The 20,059-nt window shown below is 41.6% G+C and overlaps 1 protein-coding gene and 1 non-coding gene across 5 annotated transcripts in view; one reads left to right on the forward strand and one right to left on the reverse strand.

Annotated features, from left to right (window-relative positions):
• Positions 1-5,104, reverse strand: part of LOC131240871 (SH3 domain-containing protein 3) — a 33,864-nt gene extending 28,760 nt beyond the window's left edge. Inside the window, exon 1 of one of the 4 annotated variants that reach the window (XM_058239396.1) lies at positions 4,867-5,103. In XM_058239396.1, the coding sequence (XP_058095379.1) occupies positions 4,867-4,926 (60 nt within the window). In that variant the 5' untranslated portion in view covers positions 4,927-5,103. Of the gene's footprint in view, positions 1-4,270; positions 4,418-4,866 lie in introns of those variants that run through there. The other 3 variants (XM_058239405.1, XM_058239387.1, XM_058239412.1) reach the window with 3 other exon arrangements.
• An 8,760-nt stretch (positions 5,105-13,864) lies between these two features.
• Positions 13,865-13,971, forward strand: LOC131221827 (small nucleolar RNA R71). Its single transcript, XR_009159610.1, has one exon. It is a non-coding gene; the product is annotated as a small nucleolar RNA R71 (small nucleolar RNA).
• Positions 13,972-20,059: the final 6,088 nt, after the last annotated feature.

Here is a 20,059-nt window from a genome sequence, read left to right on the forward strand (position 1 = left end):
AGAATCTTGATATCCTCTGTTTTCAGGAAACCAAAGTCCCCAAGTTCAAAGATTCGCTCCTTACTTCTTTGTGGAAAGCCTTTGATGCAAAATGGGTCTCCCTTGATGCTAACGGGTCGTCCGGGGGTATCCTCCTTGGGTGGAAGTCGACTATCTGGGATCTCATCTCCTCCTCTATAGGATCCTTCTCAATCTCTGTCATTCTTAAAGATAAGTCCACTAACTTTCAATGTCTCATTTCAGCAGTCTATGGTCCCTCTATTAATCCTGGTAAAATCGAAGTCTGGGACGAGCTAACCTCCGCCAGGAATTCCTTCTCAGGTCCTTACTGCGTCATGGGTGATTTCAATGTCATTCGATTTCCTGAAGAACACTCCCGCAGAAGAAGAATAACCCCTGCGAGATGCGATTCTCTAAGTGGATTCAATCTCAAGAGCTTATCGATCTCCCTCTTGCTGGAGCTAGATTTACCTGGACGAATGGTAGGAGAGATCTTATTCAATCCAGATTGGACAGATTCCTCGTCTCTCTGGATTGGATCGAGGCCTTCCCCTCTGTTATTCAACTCGCCTTACCGCGGACCACGTCTGACCATTCTCCCCTGCTGCTACTCATAGAAGACGATATCTGGGGGCCCAAACCCTTCAGAATCTGCTCCACGTGGTTCAAAGTGGAGGGCCTCAGAAAGAAGATAGCCGAGTGGTGGAAAGGTTTCCAGGTGGATGGCTTCGCCGGCCACAGGTTGATGTGCAAACTCAAACTCCTCAAATCTAAGCTGAAAGACTGGTTCCATGAGGAGTACCACTCTAGTGTGATGGAATCGGAGGCTCTTCTCTCTGAACTCAACTATATCGATTCCACCGCAGAAGTTAAGCAGCTCTCGACTGATGCCCTCACCAAACGTATCCAAATTATTCAGACTCTTTCGTCCAAAGCCTTGGATGAGGAGGCTGCTTGGAAAATCAAATCCAGAGCCAGATGGATAGCTAATGGAGACAAGAACACTAAGTTCTTTCATAGCATAGCTAGTATGCGTGCCCGATACAAGAAAATTGTCAACATAAATATCAACGGGGAATGTATCGAGGACAAAATCCTGATCGCTGACCATGCCATCGAGCATTTCCGTCGCCTTCTCACCTCTGAGGCCCTTCCCAAGCCGCGCCTTGACTACCTATCTTTCAATTCTTTGGACACTGCGGATGCTGACAAGCTCGAAGCTGACTTCTTGGAGGAAGAAATAAAGGCTACTATCGATTCTTTGGGGGCTGATAAAGCCCCTGGTCTCAATGGTTTCCCCATATCTTTCTTCCAATCCTTTTGGGATTTGATCAAACAGGACGTTTATCTTTTCTTTCAGGAATTCCATCACAGAGGCAGGCTTTCTAAAGGGATCGGTGCTACCTTCATTTCTCTCATTCCCAAGGTGGCTAGCGCATGTTCTTTCTCTGACTTCAGACCCATTAGCCTGATCGAAGCCCGATACAAAATCCTTGCAAAAGTTATCTCCACCCGCCTCTCGAAAGTGATTGGTCAGCTGATATCGCCTAACCAGAATGCCTTCATCAAAGGCAGACAGATCATGGATTGCGCTATTATTGCTAACGAGATCCTTCACTCGTGCCAGAGGGAAGCCAGGGAGGGAATCTTCTGTAAGTTGGACATTGCTAAAGCCTATGATCACGTTGAATGGGAATTTCTCCAATACTTATTGTTGCGCATGGGGTTCGGGGCAAAATGGAGAAACTGGATTGCTGCCTGTATTGGATCGGCCCAATTTTCTATTATGCTGAACGGGTCCCCTATAGGTTCTTTCAACAGTTCAAGAGGTCTGCGTCAAGGAGACCCCTTGTCCCCCCTATTGTTTATTATTGTTGGGGAAGCTTTTTCCAGAATTATGCTCAAGGGCCAGGAGGAAAACATCTTGAAAGCTATAGTCATGCCAAGCATATCTAAGCCCATAACTCACATCCAGTTCGGAGACAACACACTTATTTTCTCCGAAGCTTACAAAGCATACATACACAATCTCCGCATGGCGCTCTTCTGCTACGAGGCAGTTTCTGGTCTTCGTATCAACCTGGCTAAATCCAAACTCTTTGGGATAAATGTCTGCCCTGCAAAATTAGCCAATTCGCTAATCTCCTTGGATGTGCCACTGGATCCCTTCCTTCCATGTTCGTTGGCCTCCCCCTCTTTGCTGGCCCCCCTCCTATATCTATGTGGGATCCAATTGTTAACAAATTTCAGAGACTTCTGGCGAGATGGAAATGCCGATACCTGTCCCTGGGAGGTCGCCTCACTCTCATCAATGCTGCCCACGGTGTTAAAATCCATTGACAACATCAGAAGAGATTTCCTCTGGTTTGGGAACATCCACCTTTTGGACTAGAATCACGTCTACAAGATCTTCAGTGAGGGAGGGGCGAATGTTAAAAACCTGAGGAAAATGAACACTACTCTTTTAGGTAAATGGACGTGGAGGCTAGGATCGGAACCTCATGCCCTCTGCTCCTCTATTATCAAAGGAAAATATGGGGCCCCCATTGGGGAATGATGGTCCAACAACTCCTCGGCTTACAGGGCGTCTCATCTTTGGAAAGGGATCCTTAAGGTTAAACATCAGGTCATCCAAAATATCAGTTTTGAGCTTGGCAGTGGGGAATCCATTCGATTTTGGGAAGATAGTTGGGTCGGCGAAGCTAAATTAAAGGATCGGTTCCCCTCCATTTTTCGTCTAGCCTCGAAAAAAAATGTTGTTGTCTCGGATTGTTACACCTCTCTGGCCTCTAAAATCATATGGGACGTGAGATGTGTTAGGAATCTTAGAGAGGGTGAGATTTCCGAATATATCGATCTCCTCAATTACATCTCCAATACCATGCCGATGATTGCTGAACCAGATAAGCTCATCTGGAATATCGACAAGTCTAGTCGCTTCACGGTCAGGTCTTTTTACTCCTTCCTCTCTCCCCCCTCGAATCCTCCGATATTGGCCTCCCCTTTCATCTGGAAGTATCCAATCCCTCCTAAGATTAAGTGTTTTGCCTGGCTGGTGGACCGCGACAGAATCCTCACTGTCGACAACCTCAGGAAACATGGTATGCAGCTGGTCAATGGTTGCCCCTGTTGTCTGCAGGACGCGGAATCGGTGGATCATCTTCTCGTTCATTGCCCGTTTATTCGTCATATATGGAACGACTTCTCCCGGTTCATCATCTCCTGGTGTTCCCCCCCTACGGCCCATACCTTCCTTTCGTCCTGGCACGGGTGCAAGATCAGTAAACCCAGAATAGTGATTTGGAGAATGGCCATTACGGCCATTTGGTGGTCGGTCTGGCTGGAAAGAAATGAAAGATGTTTCAATGACACGTCTTTGTCTGCCCTTGCTGTTGGGTCCAAGGCCAAGCACATGATGGTGGAATGGGCTGTTAATTGTAAAGGCTTGATAGGCCAGGACTTATGTTTTTTAGGGTGTTAGCCTCTTTTCTGCTACCTCAGCAGTTTTGAGTGCCCCCTTCCCTGTTGTTCCTTGTTTTCTTGTCTTTTCTCTTCTTTTTATAAAATTCTTCTCGTTGCCTCAAAAAAAAAAATACAAGAGGTCCAGTTGATGAGAGAACCTGTCAGATATTTGGGCTAAGACATGTTCTTTTATATATATATATATATATATATATATATATATATATATATATATATATATATATATATATATATATATATATATATATATATTGAATGGGTTTTGCTGCTTGATAGGCTCGACAGTGAACCTTCCACAGGACATGTTCATGGGTGAGGCCTCTGATGAATGGCAAGGATCTCATGTCAGGTGTGCCATGTTGGCATGTGGACTGCGAAGCAAACCCTCAATCTCATGCAAGGGCCTCTCATACGACATAGAAAAATGTTAATTCTTCACCAAAATATAGATCAAGAGATGCCTGATGGATCCAGCATGGACACAAGTTCAGATTTCATCATACACAAGAAAATTCCACACCCATTTACAAAATGAGGGGCGCTCGGGCAATTCCCTGCTGAGAGATTGAAGAACCGACTCACAGCACACATGCCAACATCGGATCGGGTTAGTAAGATCTGGTCCATGGTTACCCAATTCACTTGAACCATACCAGAACCATGAATCAGTTTGAGTAAATTCTTCAATATTATGGAACTAACCTTGATTCGAAAAGGAGAACCTCTTGATTATGAGGATAAGTTAGTCATTTTGATTTAGCTGATTAATTCAGTGAACTACACAAACCAGATGAAGTCATGTCGAATCCAAGCATTGTAAAATTCTATTGAACTAGGCAAATCCAAACTGCCAACGAGACATATTGACAGACAAACGACCCAATGAATTTGGACAGATACCAAACTGCAAACTGCAAACGCAAGCTCAAATCAGCCAAACGCCAGATTGACCAGATCGGATAAACTAAAATCTGGCCATTCATTGAAAATAGCATGGCACAAATAAAAGGAGCAACGGTCTACAGTCAACCAACATGTCACCGACCCAACGAGTCGACCGTCTTGATTTCTAGGTCGGTTAGAAGTAAACGGTGGCCCTCATCCAGATCCCTCGCACGCGTGCCACATCGTCACCCGTGCCGCTTTACGAAATGCAAGGCGAGCTCAAGAATCATGAATCTCTCAATAGAGAAGCTCTGATGCATGCAGATTCAGATTCCGATATTTTCAGAATCATCACCGCAATTGATTTTTTTTTAAGTAATTTTTTTAATTTCTTAGATTGAATCTCAGCTCATATAAAGGGAAAGGAACGATCAGATTTAAAATTAAAAAAATTTAAATAATAATAATTAAAATAAATAAATAAAAAGGATAGTAGACCTGCTGCTGTTTGGCGACTTGCTCTTTGAGCTTGCTGGCCTGTTTTCTCAGAGCATCCATCTCTGTCAGACCTCACCCGCGAGAAATGCAAAGGAAAAAGGAGACTCTTTTGCCCGTTTTTCTGTTTTCGGAGATTAGAGCTTGCTGCTATCTGCTCTTTTGTTCTTGTGATGGACTTGATTCCATACAACCCGTTGCATCGCGACTTTTAGCATGGAGACAGAAGATCTTTGAATCGTTGGTAGTGACGCAGATTCCGTATGTCGCCTGCCAAAACGGACTCGGTCCAGGTTGGCAGGTGATCTGTGGGGCCCACCGTGACGCATCTGTTTTATCCAAGCCGTCCATTCATTTTTGCTGGATAAGGCACGTCGAAGGTGGAAACGGATTGGCTACTCCCCCTACCACCCGCCAGTGGCTGATGGTCGGTGCTCTGTGGGCCCCACCATGATGTATGTGTTTCATCCATTCCGTCCATCTATTTTTATAGATCATTTTATAGTATGAGACCAAAAACGAGGTATATCCCAATGTCAAGTGGACCACAGCACAGGAAACAGTGTTGAATGAACGTCGACTATTAAAACCTTTTTGGGGCCATAAAAGTTTTGGATCAAGCTGATCTTTGTTTTTTCCCCTTCATCTGTGTATGTATGACCTAAGCAACAGATTGGATGTCAAATAAACAGTACAGCGGGCTTAGGAGGATTTTAATGGTAGATATCCGATCACTATTGTTTTCCGGTGGTGTGGTCCACCTGAGATTCATATCCCTCTTATTTTTTAAGAGAAATCATAAAATGATCCGTAAAAATGGATGAACGGAATTGATGAAACACATACATCATGGTGGGGCCCACAGAGCACCGACCATCAGCCACCGGGCGGGTGGCAGGGGGAGTAGCCAATCCGTTCCTGTCGAAGGCGTTGCACTCGAATCGCCAACATACACGATATATATCATCAATAGCATCAACAACTGAACATCTTCTAGCAAGGTTTCGTCATCTCATGCATATCCAGTAGAATCATAGCTCGACTGCCCACAACCCAAATCCATCTCCACTATCGAATCCATCCCCACCTCCTTCCCAAAATCCACTAGCAAATCTGAAACCCATCACCACCTTCTCCGGCTACTACAGTTACAAATCTAAGTCCATCATCGACGGAGCACCATGATTGATCTCACTACCCGTCATCATCTAGCCCAATCTACATCAGCGATCGGTCGCCTACAGTAGCCATATCTCCACCACCATTACAAAACTCAACCATCATTTATCGAACTCCCCATCTAACGTCCATCGTCGACAACCCATTATGGGCACCCAAACTCCCATCTTTGACATTGTTTCATGCGACAAACTCAACTCTATAGCATGTCATGACAACAATTGTCTTTGCAAACATACACACCAGCAGAGTTAGGCAAGCCGTACTTTGCAACCGGACATACACGCATCATCCAACGATACATCTAAGGATATCTTCTGTCTTAGCAGAGGATGCGTGTCGGCTCATTCTTGCTATCTATTCAGATGGACACACATCTACAATCAAGTTGTCTTAAACTCTAGCACTCATCTTTCGTTGTCATCTACTTCCACCGAGGGCCATAAGTTGGTATGGCCAAATCAACTAGTAACATCATAAATCACATCCAATCTTACTAGTAATTCACTAATTTTCTTTATAACTTGATCATTTCTTCCCCTTCTACTACTTGGATTATAGATAGTGAAACTTCTGCTCACATGACACTTAATCTTTTCATTTTTACACACTCCACGCACATTGTTAATGCTAAACCTGTTACATTTCCAATTAGAGATGTCACCTCATCACTCATATTGGTTCGATCTCTTTGTCACTAAATATAGTTTTACATGATGTTCTTTGTGTTTTCCATTTTTATTTTAATTTATTGTCTATTACTCAACTTGTTAAAAGTTCAAATTTTGATGTCATTTTTTCCAACCTTTTATTTTTTTTAGGACATATCATCGAGGAAGTTACTTGGAATAGGTGAATTAGTATACGGACTTTACCACTACCTTCCATCTCCAATCATCACCTGATTAGTCATGCCTACTATTCAATCTACAAGCTCCAACCTTCGACACATGCGACTTGGTCACCTATTTACATCTCACTTATTTCATATATCATTTGCTTTAAGTAATATTTTTCCTCCTCCTATGATGTATGTCAAACGACTAAGCAAACTCGATGTCTATTTCCATTAAGTTATAATCGAAACACACATCATTTTGATTTGATTTACTATGACAGTTTGGGTTGGTATACCACACTGGTGCACACTACTTTATCACTATTGTCAATGATTATTCTTGTCGCACTTGGTTTTACCTCGTATGTTTCAAATTTGAAACGTATTTTCTACTCAAAAATTTGTGTTATGGTTCAGACTCAGTTCCAAGATCAGGTATGCCAACTTCGCATTGACAATAAAATTGAGTTTCTCTCCAACTCAATGCAAGATTTTCTTCAAAAAATGACATATCCATCAACACACTTATGTTGAAACTCTCTAACAAAATGAAATAGTTGAGTGCAAACATGAACACCTTGTAGAAGTTGCTCGTGTCTTGTGCTTTTAGGTAAATTTACCTTTATTGTTTTGGGGGGAATGTGTTTTAACTCCTACATATCTAATCAATCGCATACCCATGCCTAATTTATGTGGTGAAACTTCATACGAAATGCTTTTCATATAAAAATCATCTTATGATAATCTTCAAGTCTTTGAGTGTTTGTGCTATATATACTCATACTCTTACCTCTTATTGACATAAGTTTACTTCATGTGCTTCTAAATGCATCTTGTTGGATACCCTTTTGGGCAATGAGGTTATCAAGTTTATAATATTGGAAAATATGTACATTTACATCTCGTGATGTTGCTTTCATTGAGAATACATTTCTTTTTAAGACCATAACAAATCTTTGACGCACCCACTCACGTCATTCCCATGCCGATCGAGCCTCATCCCAACCATCACCCACCACCTCCAATCATTGACTCCCCTAATCTTGTCCCTATACCTTTTACTGCTCCATTACTATCTGGCCCTTGTCGCTCTCATCGTACCATCACTCGTCCTACCCGCCTCAACGACTATGTATGTCCCACCTTTCACCCTTATACTCTCATGTTTCACCTTTTTCACAATTCTCTGCAGATACTCCTTATCTCTTCTCTAATTTTCTTTCATATAGTCTCTTCATTACTAATTATGTTATACTAGATTTCTTTATTTCTTTTCATGATGACTTGAAGTCATTTTATCAATTTGTCAAACTTCCTCATTGACGTTAAGCAATGACAACGAAAATCATGGCATTAAAGCAAAATTAGACATGGACCTTACAATACCTACATTAAGAAAAAATCCAAACATGTGCAAATGTGTGTACAAAATCAAATATTATGCTGATGAAATTGTTAATCGTCTAAAAGCACACTTGGTAGCCAAAGGATACAATCAAATTGAGCATCTCAATTTTCATAAAAACTTTCTACCTACTACCAAAGTGGTTACTATACGATGACTCTTAATTGTACCTGTTATTCATCATTAGCCGCTCCATCAACTAGACGTCAGCAATGCTTTACTCCATGGAGATTTTCATAAAAAAAGTATACATAATGGTTTCCCCCAACTTTACGAATCAGGGGGTGCCACTTTCACAAATCCCTCCATGGTCTCTGAAAAGCATTGCGAAACTAGTTTGAGAAGTTCTCCTCTACGCACAAAAAAGCTAGCCATCATCAATCCTTAGCAGATTATTTCCTTTTTAACATATTCAACTACCATTACTGCTTTAAAGGTATTTCTTCAAACCAAGTTTCATATTAAAGATCTTGGTCCACTGAAATACTTCTTAGGAATTGAGGTAAGTCGTTCTCATATACGAATTTTTTTTAATAAGCACAAATATACTCTCGATATTCTCACAAACAGTGGGGCACCTTAGTGCTTGGGTTGCCACTTTCCCTATGAAAATGTGAATGCTACAGGGAGGAGTGTGCTCTGGGGGTTTCTTTTCTCATATTTGGTGGTTTGGATTAAGCGAGATTGACTCAGATAAGAAAGTATATTTAGACTAGCTTCACCACTAACTAAGTGAATCTTTGAAATCTATGGCTGGTTAGAACCATATAATCGCTTTGGGTTTCAGTCGATCAGGTCCAATGATTATCTTCGGGAGGTACCAAGGACCCTTTCGGCTTTACTTTTGTGGACTTTTAATATCGTTGAAGTTTAGAAAATGTGGCTTGATCATTGTTATATATCTTTAAAATGTTCGGATGTCTCGAAAGATCGATTGTGATCTGAGTTGATCAAGCTATAGGCCTACCAATCGAATCCTTTAACATCTTTGGGTCATACTAGAGACCTTTTCTAGCTGAATCATCCGGGCTCTTGAGGCCTTTAGGGCCAACTCGAGATGGCATTATCCATGATATGTTTTTCAAGTTTCCAAAGGACCTTGATGATTTGGCATAAATCGGTTTAATTGACTACTTGATGAGCTGATCTAATCTATCCAATATTTCCAAGACCTACCCAAAATGCATCTTGCCTAGCTCACATCGTCCCTTGACATATATCGAACCTTTTAGATGTATTTTTATCGAAGCTTAATTAAGGTCAAAGAGTGGTCTGATTCTTATTTTGGGTGGTGTGTCTATAAAGACAAAATTTACATTTAACCAATGATCATGACATTATTCTTCCAAATCTTTCCATGCATCGATGACTTATTGGACGTCTCATATACGTAATCATCACTCGATCCGACATTATTTATGCGGTCAACATTCTCAGTTAGTTCATACGCAATCTCCGCCAACTACATTATTATGTAGTTGTTCAAGTGTTATAATATCTCAAGTCTTCTTCTAGAAATGGTATCCTTTTGCCCTCCAACATCTTCCACCAGCTTTAAGCTTATTACAATTTTGATCAGCCTTAATCTACTATAGGTTATCTTACAATGCTTGGACACAGTCTTATATCTTCAAAAACGAAAAAAAAATAAGATATTATTTCTTGGTCTTTTGCCAAAGTCAAATATCACACAATGACAAATACTACTTGTGAGCTTACTTGGCTCAAAACGCTCCTTAAAGATCTTAATGCTTAACATCCTCAGCCTATGCACCTTCATTGTGACAATCAAATTGCTCTTCACATTGCCACCAATTCCATTTTTCATGAGCAGACTAAACATATTCACTATCTTATGGGGATTTTTCTCCTCAAGCTCGACCGGTCGAGTGCGTTGGTGCTCGACCAGTCGAGCGGGGCTCAACTCAAAGTCTAGCGACCAATTGAATTAATTCCTCTGTGCTGCTCGACCAGTTGAGGAGTCTGCTCGACCGATTGAGGGTCTACTCGACCGATCGAGGACTCTTCTCGACCAGCCGAGGTTACGCAGATTCATGTCCAGATTTTGTGCGGACTGCAGAATTTTGATGCGGTTTTCACCAAGGTGCGGAAGAGAGTTGCCTAAACTATAAATAGGGGTTCCTATGGCTTTTCTAGGGGATGGAGAAGGTTTTCTAAAGCTATTGTGTTAAGGGTTTTTTACGGCCAAGGTGAGAGAGAGAGAGAGAGAGGAAGCTTGTGGAAGGGAGATTATGCTCATAAAAGTAATCTATTGTGCAATCAACATCTCAGCGCTTCTACGTCCTCGTGATCAGTGAGATCTCTCCGTTTTTCTATTATTCTCTTATTGTTTATCCGCTCGTGCATGAGTGAAGAAGGTTTGATCTAAGCAGCGTTCTACTTCATAGTGGATTGTTACTGTGGACTAGGTCTTATGGTTTTTACCTCTTTAAGGGTTTTCCACGTAAAAATTCCTTGTGTCATGTGATTTGTGCTTTGATTTATTTCATTACTTTATTATCCCCATAATTCTGGTATTTTTGGGAGGCTAGATCCTAAGGTTTTGTGTAACGCCCCCAACAAAGTGGTATCAAAGCGTTCAAGTTGATTAAACAGAGTGGGATCGATTCTGAATTATGGAAGATGGCTCATCAAGGATGATCAGTCTCAATGGTTCTAACTGAACCATATGGAAGGCTAAGATGGAGGACTTGCTTTATTACAAGGACTTATATGCTCCAATATTAAGCATATCAGCAAAAACAAAGGATATGACAGATGATGATGGGAAGAAATTGGACCAGAAGGCGGTGGGGTTTATTAGACGATTCCATTTTTCACCATGTGTCTACGAAGACCTCAACTGTTAGCCTATGGCTGAAACTGCAAGGGCTATATGAGAGGAAGACAGCCGGCAATAAAATTTTCCTGATAAGACGACTTGTGAATCTCAAGTTCAAATATGGTAGTTCTGTGGCTAAGTACATGAATGAGGTCAGCAATATTTTGAACCAACTCTCCGCTATGAAGATAGTCTTGGATGATGAATTACAGGCTTTGCTATTACTTAGCTCATTGCCTGATAGTTGGGAGACATTGGTGATGTCTCTAAGTAACTCTGCGCAAGATGGAAAAGTGTCCATAAAATAGGTAACCAGTTATCTCTTCAATGAGGAGACAAGGAGAAAGTCTTAGGGGTCCACTCAGCAAGAGGCCCTTGTGACACAAGAACAGGGGAGATGAAAGAACAGAAAAGGCGAGAAGGCCCGAGATAAATCAAGCAGCAAGTCGAGTACCAGGAAAGATGTTAAATGCTAGAATTGTGGCAAGAATGACCACTATAAGCATGAATGTCCTAAGAATAAGAACGACAAGAAAGGAAAAGGAAAGGAGAAGGAAGATAAATCAAATTTCACTGTGGTTTCTTCAAATGGCGACATTGTAGTTATTCTTTCAGCAGATCACGATGTTTGTATCATGGCTACGAGTCAGGACACTGACTAGGTGATAAACTCGAAAGCCTCGTTTCATGCGACTCCATGCAGAGACTTCTTCACCAGCTACAAGTTAGGTGACTTTGGGGCTGTGAAGATGGAAAATTCTAGCGTATCGAAGATCGTAGGGGTCGATGATATTTATGTGAAGACCGATGTAGGCTGCACATTGGTTCTTAAGGATGTGAGGCATATCCCAAACCTTCGCCTCAACTTGATGTCGACAGGAAGGTTGGATGATGATGATTATGAAAGCTGTTTTGCTAGTGGGCGATGGAAGCTCATTAAGGTTTCGTTGATCGCAGTCAAAGGAAAGAAGTGTTACACCCTTTTCAAGGCAAGTGTCAGTGTGTGCAAGGGTGGGTTGAACGCAGCGGAAGATTCAACTATTGACATGTGGCACAAGCGTCTAGGCCACATGAGTGAAAAGGGGCTTCAGGTACTAACAAAGAAGCAGCTCCTTCCAGACGTGACAGGTATACCTCTCAAAACCTATATTGATTGTTTATCAGGGAAACAGCATAGAGTTTCATTTGTTAAATCTGCTTCTCATGTTAATAAATTGCTTGCATTAGATTTGGTTTATTCTGATGTTTGTGGTCCTATGAGGACAAAAACCTTAGGTGGGACATTGTATTTTGTCACTTTTATAGATGATGCATCTATGAGGGTTTAGTTTTATGCTTTGAAATCCAACGATGAAGTCTTCGGTGTCTTTAAATTGTTTCATGCTATGGTCGAGAGAGAGACAAGTAGATCATTGAAGTGCATCCGCACTGACAATGGTGGTGAATACATCGGTGACTTTCATGAGTATTGTAAGTCCCTGGGTATACGGCATGAACAGACGGTTCCCAAGACCCCCAGCATAATGGTGTGGATGAGCGAATGAATCGCATCATTGTAGAGAGAATCAGATGCATGTTATCCCATGCAAAGTTGCCAAAGATGTTCTGGGGAGAAGCAATGCACATAGCAGTATATTTGATAAATAGGTCTCCATCAGCCCCGTTGAATGGAGAAGTACCCGAGAAGGTGTGAACTGGACAGGATCCATCGTACAGTCATCTTAAGGTATTTGCATGCAGGACATCCGTTCACGTACCAAAGGATGAGAGGTCCAAGCTCGATATGAAGATCAGGCAGTGTGTGTTCTTAGGGTACGGTGATGAAAAGTTTGGTTACAGATTGTGGGATCCGACCGAGAAGAAGCTCGTCAAGAGTAGAGATGTGGTTTTTTTTTAAGATCAGTGTATAGAAGACATTGGTAAGCCAGAGAAGAACCAACCTAGTTCAGGTGAGCTAGAGGACATGGATCCGGTTATTCCTCCCGTGGTGCCTAATAACGAGGGAGTACAGCAAGGTGCAGAGGCCGAGGGAGTTCCTACAAAAGATGGACCGGGAGAGCAGCCTCCACTTGATCCACCTGTTGAGCCACAGGTGAGGAGGTCATCTAGGGGCAAATGGTCATCTAAGAGGTACTCGCCGCATGAGTACATTGTGCTCACTGATGAGGGAGAGCCAGAAGATTATTCTGAGGCCCTAGCTGACGAGCATAAGGGGGAGTGGTTAAAAGCTATACAAGAGGAGATGAAATCCTTGCATAAGAACACACCTATGATATGGTGAAACTGCCTGAGGGCAAGAAAGCTCTGAGCAACAAGTGGCTGTTCAGAAACAAGATTGAGCAGAAGAATCCATAGACAAGATTTAAGGCCAGACTTGTGGTAAAAGGGTTCGGTCAGAGGAAAGGTATAGACTTCGAGGAGATATTCTCACCAATGGTGAAGATGACATCCATACGGGTGTTGCTTAGGTTGGCGGCTAGCATGGATCTGTAGATAGAGCAGTTAGATGTTAAAACTGCCTTTCTCCATGGTGACCTAGAAGAAAAGATCTACATACACCAACCAGAGGGGTTCGAAGTCAAGGGCAAAGAGCATATGGTGTGTAGGCTGAGGAAGAGCTTGTATGAGCTCTTCAACATCTTTGTTGATGAACTCTCCATTACACATTGTCTCGACCATTTGGCGCATGGAAGATGTCAGTCCATCATAGAAAAAATTTGTAATGCGCCACGTTTCAAATCCGTGTTGTGGGCATGAACTGACCAAATCTTTAAACCTTTCCCAACATTGGAAGAATGTTTCATCTTCCTTTTGGGCAAAGTTCATGATCGCTTTTCTGAGGGTAATCGTTTTATGATGTGGGAAGAATTTTTTTATGAATTCCCTCTGCATATCGTTCCATGTGCCAATGGATCTAGGACGCAGTGAATGTAACCACGTCTTAGCTTTCTCTTTTAAGGAAAAAGGGAAGAGTTTCAGCCTAATTGTATCCTCAGATACATTAGGAAAACATAATGTAGCTATAATCTCATCGAACTCTTTCAAATGTAAATATGGACTTTCTGATTCAAGTCCATGGAATTTGGGAAGGAGTTGGATAACTCCTGGCTTGATGTCCATTTGTCCTGTATTTTCAGGAAAAATCATGCATGAGGGCATACTCACTCCCGCCGGTTGTAGATAATCTCGTAAAGTACGAGGCGGGGTGCTTGATGCACCTCATTCTCATCTTGGGTATCCTCCACCCTGGGTGGAAGTGGAGGAGGTTGGTCTTCAGCCATAACCTCAGTTAACTCAGGGGATTTCGAGCGGTGTCTAGTCCTGCGATGGATAGTCAACCCCTCAACCAATCCTCCTTCAGTCAAGAGACGTCGAGTGTCGTCACGGGCCCACTTGGGCATGAAAACACTCGTAGCCCTCAATTAAAAACTTAATCCTAAGAAAGGAAAAGAAAATCTAGCAAGAAAGAGAGAGTTGGAAAGGAATTACCAAATTGGAGTCCTAAGTTAAAAACCTGCAAAATAAAACAAAAATAAGTTAGATTCTAAAAAGAGAAGAATGATCCTTTAAAAGAAAAATAACAGTGAATTAATTTCTAAAAGAAGGTATTCTTAAAAGAAAGTGGAAATTTCAAAAATAAATTAGGAAAGATCTAAACTAGAAAGTAAATTATTAAAAGAGAACTGCAAAATAAAAAGTAGGGAAGGAGCTTACCGAATTAGAAATTTCTATCTCAAAGGCCTACAAAATAGGAAGGTTAGTTTCTAAAGAATTCTAAAAGTAAATTAAGAAACAAAATTAGATTCTAAAAGTGTCAGAATTAGAAAGTTACTAAAATAAAACAAAAAAAGAAAGTTAATTTCTAAGAAGGGAAAGAAATAACCTAAATTCTAAAAATAAACTATTTCCTACAGAAGGGAGGATACTAGAATTAGAAAATTTCTAAAATTTAAACCCTAATTCTAAAAATATGAAAAAGTAGAGAGATTAGGAAGGAATTACCAATTTAGAAACTTATGTCCAGATCCTATAAAACAGGAAACAAGTTAAGTTCTAAAAATAGAATAAAATAAAATAAAATAAACTTATATCCTAAAGTAAGTAAAATCCTAATCCTAACTTAATTCTAAAACTAATTAATTTCAGAAAAACGTAACCGTCAGTCCCCGGCAACGGCGCCAAAAACTTGTTCACACCCCAAGTGCAGGGTTGCGATGTAGTAATAAACTCGGTAAGACCGAGGTCGAATCCACAGGAACTGAAACCTGTACGTTATCTGAAAATAACCAGATCTAGAACTAGGCTAAGATGAAATTTAAACCAAATAGAATTTAAGAAATAATTATGGAACAATTATCTAAAACTTTAAGGAATTCAGAGGAAAGAAACTAGGGATTCAGAGGATCCACTTGTAGGGATCAGGGAGATCTTATGCCTGCATTAAGATTTATGGAAATCAAACTGAACCTACTTGATCTGGTTTTTAAGAGATGAAAAGTATATGAATTAGAATGGATTCCATCATCTAACCATGCCCAGGAGACAAAGCAAACAACAGGATTAAACTAATTACCAACTAATCAACAATGTATGAAGATCAGGAAGGGTACTATCATCCTACCATGCCCAGGAGACAATGATGAACAATAGGGCCTCCTGATGTCATAAACATCAAAAGAGAAAAAGAGATATTCAAAGCCATTGCAAACCCATTGTAATTTCAGTCACAACAGACCATTGAAGACTGAGAAAATATTCTTTTAATAATCAACTTAAAACCAAGTTCAGTTCAGAAATTCAAATTAAACGCATGAGATAGTGTCTCCCATCTCGCTACAGGCTTCACCTCTTAGCCCTAGCTAAGAGGTTTAGCCAAGAATAAACATGTTTAGGCTCAACATCCTCTTAAAATAAAGAAAAAAAAACAGTAATAAACAAATTCAAAAGAATAGTACTCTCTCTCTTACTCTGTCTGCTAGTCCCACGGTCCAGCAACCCTTCACGTTCCCTGTCTTTCTCCCAAACCGTGCACAGCAGCAGCCGATCCTCGTTACTCACCTCCAAACCGAGCCTCCTCCTTTCTTCCCGTTTTTTCCTGACCTCCAGCAGCAACTGACTCTGTTCCTCTTTAAAGATGGCCAGCTCCCCCCTGGTGCTGTAGAGTCCCACCATCAATAGCCTGCGGAAACAGTCCTTCCGCAACCAGGAATACACGTCCTCTGCTGCGGAATACCTTACGCAGTCCGGAGTTTCCTGTCTCCCTTCTTTTTATTCTTTGCTTTTTTTTTCAAAAGGACAGCGTCCCCTGGGAGATTTTTGGCCCACCTACATGATGACCGGTTCAGATCAGCCGTCCGACCGCCCCTAAGGGCGTACAACTCGCCGTGAAAGTCGGACGGCGTCCGGTTACGAAAACAGGGTAGCGTCATTGACGCTGTGACGATGGTGGGCCCCATTTCACTGTCTTTTTGGAAAATCCGATCCGTCCACTGCGTTCTACTCGAAAAATCAGGTGGGAAGCACTATTTTTGGACCAAATCCTTGTAGCCCACGTTATCTTTCAAGTCACCGTCCATCCTGTGCTTAATAACTAAGAAAGTGAGGAAATTTTCATGATGCCTAAAAGGAGACCTAGGCGTGGGTTAAACCCCCATTCCGAATGCATTGGACGGTTCAGATCTTCCATAGGGATGATGGGTGGGGCCCACTAGCCAAAAACGGTCGGCCAGCGTCCGTTGCTGCGTAAATAAAAAAATTTGAGTTTTGAGTCGGTCAGCGCCTGCTGACCGACTTCCTTATTTTCTATGTTCGTCCGGTGCACTTGTGCACCTTGCACGTGCACTGCATGTGTGGGTCCCATGGTGATGTTTGTAAGAAATCTGCTCCATCCATCTGTTTTGACACGCAGTTTAAGGCGTTGAGACCAAAATTGGAGTATATCCATATATCAGGCGGGGCCCACATAATGATTAAAGGGGTTGATCTGTCCGTTGGGCCACTTCCACAGTGATCCAGGAGCTGAAATTTTACATGTACGGTTTATTTACGGTCCTCAGGCCACGTATGAAGTTTCGAACTGATCAGATGTTGGGAACCCTATGATCTTTCATTTTGGACGTCTTTTGGGCCACTTAAGCTTCAGCTTCTCGATTTTCGCGGACCCCTAGTGTATAATTCCTTCGTTCTTGGTCTTCTAGAGTCCGTTCCTTGCCTTGGTGCTTCTGGAGCGTCAAATCTATGCATTTACCACCCTTTTTCAGTCCAGGCTCTTAAACACACCCTGCATTACAAACACGATTAAATTAGTCCGATAAACAGTATCATACGTGTAAATCTATGCAACAACTGGGTCTGATATGCAATATTTGACCCTCAACAGATACCTTACGCGTCAGCAGTAGGAAGTTTGATGTATGTTATAGTGTGCACGCACCCAGATATAGCATATGTGGTTGGTGTCGTCAGTCGGTATCTTGCCAATCCTGGCAAAGAGCATTGGGCAGCGGTGAAGTGGATACTACGGTATTTAAGAGGCTCATCCAGGTTGAGCCTATGCTATGGTGACGAAAAACCTGTGTTAGAGGGCTACACAGATGCAAATATGGCAGATGACATAGACTCCATGAAGTCTACATCGGGGTTCATGTTCTCATTTGCAAGGGAGCGGTCTTTTGGCAAAGCAAGCTACAGAAGGTGGTAGCGTTGTCGACGACAGAGGCCAAGTACATTACAGTCACAAAAGCATGTAAAGAAATGCTTTGGATGAAGAGGTTCCTACATGAACTTAGCCTGAAGCAGGAGCAGCACGTGGTCTATTGCGATAGTCAAAGTGTTATACACTTGAGCAAGAATCCAAGTCAGCATTGCAAGTCGAAGCACATAGAGATTCAGTATCACTGAATCAGGGATACCTTGAAACAGAAGGTGTTACAGCTTGAGAAAATCATACGGACGATAATGGGTCAGACATGATGACAAAGGCTTTGCGCAATGGCAAGTTTGAAGTTTGTAGAAATCGGGCTGGCTTGAAGAAGGTGGATTCTTCCTGAGTCGTAAAGGGAAATATTTGATGGGAATTTTTCTCCTCAAGCTCGACGGGTCGAGTGCCCTGCTCAACCAGTCGAGCGGGGCTCGACTCAAAGTCCAGCGACCAATTGAATTAATTCATCCATGCTGCTCGACCGATCGAGGGTTTGCTAGACCAGTCGAGGACTCTGCTTGACCAGTTGAGGTTACGCAGGTTCATGTCCGGATTTTATGCGGACTACGGAATTTTGATGTGGTTTTCGCCAAGGTGCGGAAGGGAGTTACCTAAACTATAAATAGGGGTCCCTAGGGCTTTTCTAGGGGATAGAAAAGGCTTTCTAAAGCTATTTTGTTAAAGATTTTTTACGGCCAAGGTGAGAGAAAGAGAGAGAGAGAGAGAGAGAGAGAGAGAAAAGAGAGAGGAAGCTTGTAGAAGGGAGATTATGCTCGTAGAGGTGATCTATTGTGCGATCAACGTCTCAGTGCTTCTACATCCTCGTGATCGGTGAGATGATGATGGTAGCAAGTTTTGTGATTTTATTAATTAATTTAATTTGTTGGTTGATCTCACACAATATTTGAGTTCATGCATCGGTCCACATTAGAAATTCTAGTGGATCTCTTTTTAATGTATAGGTGATCTATAGTTCTTTCCTTTCATAGAAGAAAGAAAAGGATATACAAGAGGTGAATGATGCAAATGGAGATGCTGATGATGAAAGGGTTGGTGGAGGAATGGATGCTGATGATGATGACTTGCTACTTGATGAGGAAGATGACCTCTAGAGTCAAGATTTTGGAGTAGAACATTATGGAATTTGTACTTCACAAATTTGTGACTTAAGACTTGGGAGATCGTATAATCTTTGTTATTTTTGTTCTTTTATTAGTGATCTATTTGACATCATATGCCTTTTTCTTTAATTTTCTTTGCTATTTTTATATTTATTTATATGATTTATGTGACTTAAGACTTTGGAGATATTATGTCTTTGTGTTGAGTTTTTTGTTCTTTTATTAGTGATCTATTTGACATCATATGCCTTTTTCTTTAATTTTCTTTGCTATTTTTATATTTATTTATATGATTTATCCTATTTTAAATTATTTTAATTAAAAAAATAAAGTATCGTGCAGCTTATGCTACACGCTACAGATGGTTGAATGCTACGCTATTTAAAACACTACCTCCCACAAAGGTGCCATGATAAAGGAATGTGATGAATATATAAGAAGCAGAATTATGTGTTATTTTGCTAGAACCTTAAGGATGATGAGATAAATGACTTGAAATGCTCAATAAAATATTGATAGATGTCTTCATAGAGTCCAATTACAAGGATCACAAGATTTAACAGGGTTCCAAGACAGCATTTTGGCTACAAAATCCTTCTTTGGCATGATGAGCCAGAGTTTTAAGGACCTATACAATATGGATCTTTAGGGAATTATTTGAAACTGGGTTAGATGAGCTAATGCGGGACAATTAACCACTTGCTCTAAAAGCTCGAACTATTAGAGTATGGCGAAGTAATCTCTTTATCTCATAGCCCAGGCCCCAAATCCATGGGTTAGGTCCTCGGCTAAACCCTCCTCGTGGGCCCCAAATCCATGGGCTCTACCTCACACGAGCCACCCGCCTCCACGAGCCCCAAATCCATAGGTTATGCGGGCCACCCACCCCAAGTGTGCCCCTGCATCCCACAGACAACCCCACTCGAGCCCGGTGTGAAAAGGCCCCGCATTAATCACCCTCGGTGAGGAGTCTCGAACACGAGACCTCTCGCTCTGATACTAATTTTATGCAGGACAATTAACCACTTGCTCTAAAAGCTCGAACTGATAGAGCATGGCGAATTAATCCCTTTATCTCATAGCCCAGGCCCCAAATCCATGGGTTAGGTCC

Source organism: Magnolia sinica, chromosome 1, assembly GCF_029962835.1.
Source record: "Magnolia sinica isolate HGM2019 chromosome 1, MsV1, whole genome shotgun sequence".
Lineage (NCBI taxonomy): Eukaryota > Viridiplantae > Streptophyta > Magnoliopsida > Magnoliales > Magnoliaceae > Magnolia > Magnolia sinica.